Below are 10,188 nucleotides of genomic sequence, written 5' to 3' on the forward strand. Positions count from 1 at the left end.
CTGAGTAGCACTAGAGTGCAGGCTTTAGTGGAACAACACTTGGTGCACTGCCAACACAACAAAAGTGACAATGTCATGTCCATAGCAACAGTCCTAACGAACCCAAAGTTCAAGGCAGACTAACAACATTATATAATCATTCTGCTAAGTGATACATTTGAGCAAAGCAAATTGGAATGATTATGAGTGAGCTGTAGCTACATCCTACACAGCATAACCTTAAAGCATGTTTGTTGACACATTCGTGAAAGACACATTCAAATGTCATGAAGACATATTGTGAGTATTTTAAAACACAATCAGAGCAGTGTTTATCAGTCATATCAATCTCTGCTATGAATTATAAGTCTACCGGTATAGAAACACAATTAATTAACAGAGGCGAAGCCCTGAGTCATATTGACATATATAATTCAGGGGTATTCATGATCTATTTCATATTTCAATGTTGAAGTATGCTTGGCTGATCTGGTGTTGGTTCTTGAAATGCTTGAACTCAGAGGGGAGTAAGTTATTAATATTTAACTACACAATGTTACAATTCATTTTATGGAAGACAAATGAGACCGTCTGTTTTATTTTATTCCTGAATTATAATGATATTTTAAGGGTGCTATACAAACTTGAAGTTTGGAGTGAACATTATGTTGAGATTAACCAGAATAGATTCCAGCCTAAATAGGAACACTAGCGTGGGGAATCAGGATGCTAGGTTTGGAATGAGAGCTTAATAATAACACTAGTTTGAAGATTCTATCTAAACCAGGGAGATTCCAGCCTCTACCAAATATCAATAGGAGCATTGCTGGGGGGTGGACCATGTTCTCATTTACTCTCAGAATGGGAACTGTGGAGTGAGCACAGGGATGGAGGAGCGCAAGAGAGCGAACCTTGACACTTTTGCTCTCGAACGAATGAAAGTGCTATTTTCATTTCATCATCATCCTTTTTTCCCTGGTTTAAAATGAAATGAGATGACCCTGTAACAATGGAGCACCCCGGAGTAAATACAGCAGAATCAGACAGTGCAGGCTTCCATTTGTGTCTCATTTATCAGCCTGTGACAGGGGTCAGGCCTTCATAATGCTAGACTGAGATGAGAGAGGAGCCATTGGTGAAGGAGAGAGTCTACCCCAGGCTCGTACCAGATATGGTACGAGCCTGGGGTAGACACCAGCACATCGCCTCTCCTAGGGTTAGGGTTAGGTTAACTATACTGGAGGGCCTCACATCGCCTCTCCTAGGGTTAGGGTTAGGTTAACTATACTGGAGGGCCTCACATCGCCTCTCCTAGGGTTAGGGTAAGGTTAACTATACTGGAGGGCCTCACATCGCCTCTCCTAGGGTTAGGGTAAGTTGACTGGAGGGCATCTCCTACTGCACTCATTGGCAAACTTGTATGGAACCATCCAAAAACATTCCTTACACCAGGATACTTTAACTGGTGACTATCCAGGAGAATAAAGAAAAAGGAGCACTCTGCTGCTGGGTAAATCTGATATAATTATTGACGGGACAAACAAACAATAGGGTTACGTTTCGGCATGAATCGCCTTCATCAGAGCCTTGTATGGAACCTTACCTTGGCTTTCAGTGTGACGTGATCACATGATGCACTCCCTTGTTGTTGTGCTATTGCACTGTAATACACAGACTTTACCCATCGGCACACTTGTATAGAACCCCACCTTTCAGTAGTTATCACAGAACTATTTTCTATAATGTTGTACACAGTGTGCATTATAACAAGGGAGAAGTATGGCCAGTGCTTCATTTGAGCCAGATCCTGCCAGAACAGGATCCGGCACCTCTCAGTTTTGGATTGTTTCATTCCAGGACCTATTTGCCAGGATCCGGTACCTCTCGTGGCATGAAACATCATTTTCACTGTTTGCAATGTGAACATTTGAATAAAAGCAATGAGAGTTAATTCGAGTTGCCTCCTCTGTAATTCTCCTGCCCCATAAAAAAACGTATCCTAATGTGAAAATGTAGATTTTCAGATATTCTAATAATTGATTCGGGTTGGGCCAGCCCAGGTTTATGATTTATGCAACATTATAGCCTAGAGACCAACTCGTGGCAGTTGCTGTGGTGCTAGAGAGAAGCGTGCCTGTATACAATCTCTCACAGAACCAGAATGAGATTCACTTTTTATCATCTCTTTCCCTCTCTCTGCTCTGATACACATGAGCCTGCAACTACCATCTTTCCAGAGTGGTACTTCATTATTTATTTCCTTATATACTGAACAAAAATCTAAAGCAACATGTAAAGTGTTGGTCCCATGTTTCATGAGCTGAAATAAAAGATCCCAGAAATTTTCCAAACGCACCAAAATCTTTGGTGCACAAATTGGTTTACTTCCCTGTTAGTGAGCATTTCTACATTGCCAAGATAATCCATCCACCTGAAAAGTGTGGCATATCAAGAAGCTGATTAAACAGCATGATCATTACACAGGTGCACCTCATGCTGGGGACAATAAAAGGCCACTCTAAAATGTGCAGTTTTGTCACACAACACAATGCCACAGATGTCTCAAGTTTTGAGGGAGCATGCAATTGGCATGCTGACTGCAGGAATGTCCACCAGAGCTGTTGCTAGAGAATTGAATGTTCCTTTCTCTACCAATGTTAATTTCTCTACCAATATTTAGAGTTTTTGGCAGTACGTCCAACCGGCTTCACAACCGCAGACCACGTGTAACACACCAGCCCAGGACCTCCACATCCGGCTTCTTCACCTGCAGGATCGTCTGAGACCAGCCACCCGGACAGCTGACGAAACTGAGGAGTATTTCTGTCTGTAATAAAGCACTTTTGTGGGGGAAAACTCATTCTGATTGGCTGGGCCTGGCTCCCCAGTGGGTGGGCCTGGCTCCCAAGTGGGTGGGCCTATGCCCTCCCAGGCCCACCCATGGCTGCACCCCTGCCCAGTCATGCGAAATCCATAGATTAGGACCTAATTAATTAATTTCAATTGACGGATTTCCTTATATGAAATAGAACTCAGTAAAATCGTTGAAATTGTCGAATGTTGCGTTTATATTTTTGTTCAGTATAAAACAAGAGCGATAGGCTTCTGGCCATCGCCGGTGAGTGAGCTGCGCATCGTTGGGTGAGTCAGTCAAACTGGAAAGCTATTTTAGGACTATAATTTTCCCCCCATATTGTACAATATGTGTGTCTCCTCTACACACTTAGGCCTAGGCTATTGATGGATTCAAGACGAGGTCATTTTTAATGATCTCACATTCTCAGTTTGTCAGTGTCAAAGTAGCCTGACATTTCAATCATTTGTGTGGTATTAAAAAAATATTCTGCTAGTCTCCAGTCATGTAAAATGACATAGAATTGCATGAAATGCGTTTATAAAAGGCCACATTTTTCCCGGACCATAGGCCCCCCAAAAAATCTGCAAGAGCCTCTACTCTACTGCTCTAGTCTAGACCACTACGCAAATGCGATGATATGCATGTAATGCTTTATTGTAAAAGGTGATTTTCTGGTACCTCAGAGCTCCTCAGGTCACCCCCCTCTCGCGCTCACTTTTTGTTCTGGCACCTTCCGATTTACAAATTAAGTACTGAGTATGGCATGTCCTTTTAGGTTTCAGGCCCATGGCTTGTTATGATTGACTCCACAAACACAGAGACAGACATGGGTAACATTGACTCATGGAAAATGGCATCTAAATTATACCCATTTTCCACAATGACTTCCCTAATGCTTTATGCATACTCTGCAGCCCTGTGTAATTTGTCGAGAAGATGCTGGGACACATTACACATTAGAACCAGTTGGTTAGTGGAGATGAATAATTGGCTAAATTGCAAAAAAGTTCCCGCGGAGCGTCGGCATTTAAATATGCAGCTCTGCTGAAGTAATTGAAGTTGTTAACCATCTAATGGGGCGTCGTGTGGAAAATGAATGTGAATTCACATTGGCCTCGTCATATAGGTCTCCAGATGAAAGAATGCTGCGTGTATTTGCTTAGCTCCTCCGCCTGAATCGGCCGTGTGAGTCCTGCTGTTGGTTGTGATTGGAAGCTGTCACACACACAGATCAAGAGTGATCATGCTGCTTTTGCTTGCTGGACTGTTTTGAGAATCCCAGATTGGGTCGGCAAAGAGTAGCAGGAGGTTAATGAAACAATTTTTTAAAAATTCTGCAGGAAGGAGGCACTGTGTGTGTTTGTGTTTGGGGGGCACATGGCAAGAAGAGGGGGAAGAGACAGCAGAAACCCAAAGGCAATGGGAAAGAGAGAGAGGAAGAGAGGGTGAGAAAAGAGAGAGAGAGAGAGAGAGAGAGAGAGAGAGAGAGAGAGAGAGAGAGAGAGAGAGAGAGAGAGAGAGAGAGAGAGAGAGAGAGAGAGAGAGAGAGAGAGAGAGAGAGAGAGAGAGAAAGAAAGAAAGAAAGAAAGAAAGAAAGAAAGAAAGAAAGAGATAGAGAGTGAGCAGGGGGAGGGAATGGGAAAGAGAGAGAGAGAGGAAGATGGATGTAGAATGAGGGGGAACTCAGACTGACTCAAGGCTAGCATATCTTCCACAGGAATAGGCAGTGAAAGCTAGTGTGTTCCTATTGGAAAACAGGGAATTGAGTAGTAGTCCACATATACAAAAGTATGTGGACACCCCTTCAAAATAGTGGATTTGGCAATTTCAGCCACACCCGTTGCTGACAGGTGTATAAAATCGAGCACACAGCCATGCAATCTCCATAGACAAACATTGGCAGTAGAATGGCCTTACTGAAGAGCTCAGTGACATTCAACATGGCACCGTCATAGGATGCCACCTTTCCAACATGTCAGTTCGTCAAATTTCTGCCCTGCTAGAGCTGCCACGGTCAACTGAAAGGGCTGTTGTGAAGTGGAAACGTCTAGGAGCAACAACGGCTCAGCCGTGAAGTGGTAGGCCACACAAGCTCACAGAATGGGACCTCCGAGTGCTGAAGTGCATAGCGCGTAAAAATCGTCTGTCATCGGTTGCAACACTCACTACCGAGTTCCAAACTGCCTCTGGAAACAACATTAGCACAAGAACTGTTAGTCGGGAGCTTCATGAAATGGGTTTCCATGGCTGAGCAGCCGCACACAAGCCTAAGATCACCATGCGCAATGCCAAGCGTCAGCTGGAGTGGTGTAAAGCTCGCCACCATTGGACTCTGGAGCAGTGGAAACGTGTTCTCTGGAGTGATGAATCACGCTTCACCATCTGGCAGTCCAACGGACGAATCTGGGTTTGGCGGATGCCAGGAGAACGCTACCTGCCCCAATGCATAGTGCCAACTGTAATGTTTGGTGGAGGAGGAATAATGGTCTGGGGCTGTTTTTCATGATTCAGGCTAGGCCCCCCAGGCCTAATCGCCCAACATCAGTGCCCGACCTCACTAATGCACTTGTGGCTGAATGAAAGCAAGTCCCCGCAGCAGTGTTCCAACATCTAGTGGAAAGCCTTCACAGAAGAGTGGAGGCTGTTATAGCAGCAAAGGGGGGGACCAACTCCATATTAATACCGATGATTCTGGAATGAGATGTACGACGAGCAGGTGTCCACATACTTTTGGTCATGTAGTGTATTTGTACCATCTTGGAGTTCAACAAAACATGAATATACAGAGTTACTGAGATGATAATGAACTGGGATCATGACCCTAGCTCTGATCTGGGCATATCATTGTCTTGATCTACTGATAGCCCACTACAACCATAAAGCCTGTCTGTCTAGTGATTCACAGTGTGAAGCCTAATACTGCACTTCCCCTCCTTGATCCCATATATCATGTTATGCCCTGCCAGAACACGAGGTCTGCTATTAACAAAGTACATCTAACCCCATCTATGGAACAGTGGGATACAAGTCAAGAAGTAGGCCTATGAGCAAAAGAAAATGCAGAAAATAAAAGTACACACCCAAAGCATGAACATCCTGTTGTAGAGTGATGCGGTAAGCTGCTTAATACAGTCAGATTTCCGAATCATCACTTGTAGACACACAACAATACAGCTGGTGGGAGCAGCCGCCTGAGAGCGCCAGCCCGGCTGGCTCAGGATGACTTTTCGCTTGCATTGCGTCTCGTTCGGCTCGAAAAGCTATTAGCGGCTGATGCTTCGCCATCTGCGCAGACATCATTATCGTTGTAAATGCCGTTGCACTGGTGAGGTTTAGAGGACTAGCCTATTCATCAAAGTAGCTGTGGGAAAAAGAAATGGACTTAAGATGGATATTAACCTTTTGATTCGGCTAAGCTATAGGGCTCACCAATTGTTGGGAGAAGCTATTGGGGCTGACTCCATCGCAGAGAAAGAGTAAAAGAGTAAAAAGTGAGATACTGAGGGATGATGTCAAAGGTCATCGTTGATTGGCTATGCCAGCCAAATGGCCAATGTACAGACACAGAAACAAGATTAGCGTGATTAGGGAAGGATATTTGTTGTTTAACCACTGTCACTGATATCAATCCCAGGACATATTTAAATGATCACAAGCAAGGTCAGAGGTTATGGATGGTGTATGCAGAAAATACTGTTCAAACCTGCCTTCAGTAAAATAAACAGAGAAGTGAACAACGGCCTCATTTCCCATTCACAGGGAAACCACCAAAACAAGCTACCTTAGTATCAATCAGGGGCACAACTTTCTGAAATTGCATTTTTGTCCCCCCCAGTTTTATCAATGGAATGTGATACAAAACTAGACAACGGTGTGCTTTAGGACCATGCGGACGCCTCCAAGCGGCCGGGTAGGCTGTTTGGAGTGTTTATCCGACTGTATAAAACATTTCAAATAATAATTTGGTCCCCCCCACTTCTAAAACCAAAGTTGCGCCCTTGGTATCAATGCTTCTGGAATGCAAACATACCATCTGGACTACAGAGGTATAATGTTCCACAGGCCTCAACAGCTACAGTACATGATTCATGTGATTGGTAAATGCTGGAAGTGGCTGTTCCAAACCCAGAACTGTTATTGTGTGGAAGGAGAACTGAAGGTCATGTTCGATACTGCATTAAGTAAACTCATCAACAGCCTTCCTAATGAGTCCTGCTTGTCCTTGGAACTCGCACAGCCTACCAAACATCACACACGCTTTATAGTGTCTCAGAAATCTCTGAAAGAACCTTATTCAGTGATTATTCATTCAAAACACAGAGGCAGAACGAGCTGTACAGATAGGCACATTGTTAAGGCACCAATGGTAAGGCTTGATGCAGCACTGAGGTAAAAATCTATAGGGGGAAAGGTCAAAACTATAGGGGGAGTTGTCTTGAAACATATCAGCTATCCCTAATTATTATTCTGGTCGGCATTGTTGGATGTCGTTGTTTTTCGGTATGTTCTGTTTGCCATTTTGAGGATGTTGCAGCAAACTGAGAACAAGACAACATTGTGTTTTCTGAATGAAATACACACACAAACACGTGCAGCCATGTCTTTCTCTCACTCCATCCCTCCCTTTCTCTACTTTCAGCAGATGTCTGGAGAGACCTGCTCAATAACTTTTGCTAGTTTTGTCAGTAGCATTGATTTCTCTGCATTGGAGAAATGTATTCCTTTGAGAAAAAAAGTAATCTTTATTCTTTGCAAAGATACAGTTTGCTCTAGGCTTTAATGACACAAATGACTTACTTTGCATGTACAGCCCCCTCCGTATGTATTTGGACAGTGATGCTAAAATGTTACATTTGGCTCTATACTCCAGCATTTGGGATTTGAGATCAAATGTTTCATTTGAGGTGACAGTACATAATGTCACCTTTTATTTGAGGGTATTTCCATACATATCTGTTTTACTGTTTAGAAATGAAAGCACTTTATTTTTGTGGTTGTGTTTTGGGTTATGTTTTGCCCAATAGGAACTAAATCTGCAAAGCTGTCGTGGTCTTTCTCTAAACCCTTACAAGCACCACAAGGGAAGGATATATTGTTCTTATACTGTAACATCATGTTTCAATGACTAAACGTTTAAGTGTTACTTTTACAATACAGTATTTGGAAAATGACATTTTCTGACAGAATTTCAAATTGTGGGTCCTTAAAAAGTTGTGCATGTTAACATTTGATGAAAACACTATATCCATAATTAACAATATCCATGGATTTGATCACCATGGCCACACAGCATGTCATCGACTGTGGTGTACAGTATTAGATTAACATCGAAGCATCAAAATAACCACACCGACACACCCATATAACGAATCCAATCAACATTTTTTAATGATAATTTTGTCTTGTAAAGAATATCATACAATATGACAGGACTGGAATTCATAAGAACATCAATAAATACGGATTAATACTTGAGGACCAGATTCACAAAGCCCGTCTCATCATCATCATCATCACACAGCGTATCTGTGCTTGTATTGTAGTCCTTGTAGCACTGCTCCGTACTGGGAAGGGCGGCGTGGTGTCAGAACTGTAATGTGTCACTTCAGGCTTCCCAAAGGAACGTCTCCTTTTGATGATGCGGCAGCAGCGGCAAAAAAAAACAGGGTTGCCTCTCTCCCGTCTGTCTGGTGAACGGAGCATTGGGAACTGAGACTGTATGAATAAGGTCCATGGAGTCCAAGCAACAAACACGCAGAGAGTTTAAAGGATTTGTAAAAACTCCCACAGAGTATTTACATCACAGAGAGGAGTGCTTTGTGGTCTCGGCTGCTACGTGTCTGGACCCCTCGTTTCCTATTCTCTCTGCTTGTAGCTTCCTTCCTATAGGAGTGCTGGTTTCTTGACAGTGACAACATGTTAACTCAGTTTACAGTATGTAACGCTCTACAGTACTGTACTGTATGTAACCATATACAAAAGGGGAAATTAGCTCCTAACAGCTAAAGTTTATAAATAATTTTAACAGTCCAGATAAAACAAATTCTGGGCTATCAAGGGGATTGTACATCAATTAGGACGGATTATAAACTAACATGTCAACATGGTTCACATATCTATGTATAAAGAATACCTAGTGTTGGTAGATATGGGTAACCTTTTCTATACTATGGGAATATCATGTAAAACAGAAATAATTGATCTTGGGGTCAAAACAATCACACAAACACACACGTTCTGGAGATGAGTAAAACATACAGGGAGAGAGAACAGTTTCTGGCAACCCAAACAAAAATGAACCATGAAAAGAAAGAGTTCAAAAAGCGAACTTGCAAAGACACTGATGAGGATAGCTAACAATAAGCAAATATGCAGTAGGCCTATCAAGTCATGCTGCCAGTCTCACAGACAACCTAACTAGTACCTCAGACAGACTAACCATGAAATCAATGAGCCGTCTCAGTGACAACAGATTCAATAGTCATTCCCCAGTCTGATCAGTTTGTCATTGTCAGAAGGTTAACATCTGATATGGGTGGTATACAGCTGTACGTAGCAAAGATTCTCTCATAAAAACCATATTATTAAACGTACTATAGCTCTGGTCTGGTTTATAGAGTAAATATCATTCTCCTTGACTTGAGACCTCTCCGAGGGTTAATACCATAACAGGTGACACACTACCCTCTAGCAGTCAGAAAGCAGGTTTCCTCACCATAGGACTATGCTGAGCATCCTATTGGTTGATGGTCTGGAGACAGTACTGAAACAGTGGTGTTTTTGATGCCTCGGCTGCTACAGAGCTGTCATCTCATTCACCAGCACACTAAGGTAGAAAGCAGCTTGCAATGAGATGATAGTGACCTACAGTAGAGAGCCGTGTTGGGGTTTAGTGTCAGGATTACCTGCCCTCACTGGACTTCTGGGGATCAGCACTGAGAGGAGGGGGAGGAGCGAGAAGACAGGAGGCGTGAAATGAGGACAGAAGAGGTGGCGAGAGAGGTCTAGGCAAGGGAGGAGAGAGGAGAGGAGATGAGTGGTGGTTCCTGGTTGTTCCGCTGACACTGGCTCGTTTACTGTCTAGCTGTCCTAAGAACAACCTCCCGTCATCCACCTACGCTCATCTCATATTTGTTTGCCAAGCTAAAGCTCATCCAATTCACTTGCATGCTTTCCTAATACTAGTAATACTTGTGTTACACACACTGGGATGGGATGCCGCACACACACACACACACACACACACACACCCTTTGTTTATACTAAAGCAGTGTATGTAGTCATTGATGGATGCTTGCTGCTAACGCAGGGCCCAGATTAAACAGAGGGAAGTGCTCTCTCCCTGCTCCTCT

The 10,188-nt window shown here is 43.2% G+C and overlaps 1 protein-coding gene across 1 annotated transcript in view; it reads right to left on the minus strand.

The window, feature by feature from the left end:
- Positions 1 to 8,300: 8,300 nt before the first annotated feature.
- LOC311131028 (uncharacterized protein) overlaps positions 8,301 to 10,188 on the minus strand; it is a gene marked incomplete at both ends in the record, with an annotated part of 129,038 nt that continues 127,150 nt past the window's right edge. The window contains 2 exons of the mRNA XM_084163853.1: positions 8,301 to 8,400; positions 9,705 to 9,771. Of these exons, the coding sequence (XP_084019979.1) occupies positions 8,301 to 8,400; positions 9,705 to 9,771 (167 nt within the window). The remainder of the gene's footprint in view (positions 8,401 to 9,704; positions 9,772 to 10,188) is intronic.

This window comes from Coregonus lavaretus (assembly GCF_964263955.1).
Source record: "Coregonus lavaretus genome assembly, chromosome: 6".
Lineage (NCBI taxonomy): Eukaryota > Metazoa > Chordata > Actinopteri > Salmoniformes > Salmonidae > Coregonus > Coregonus lavaretus.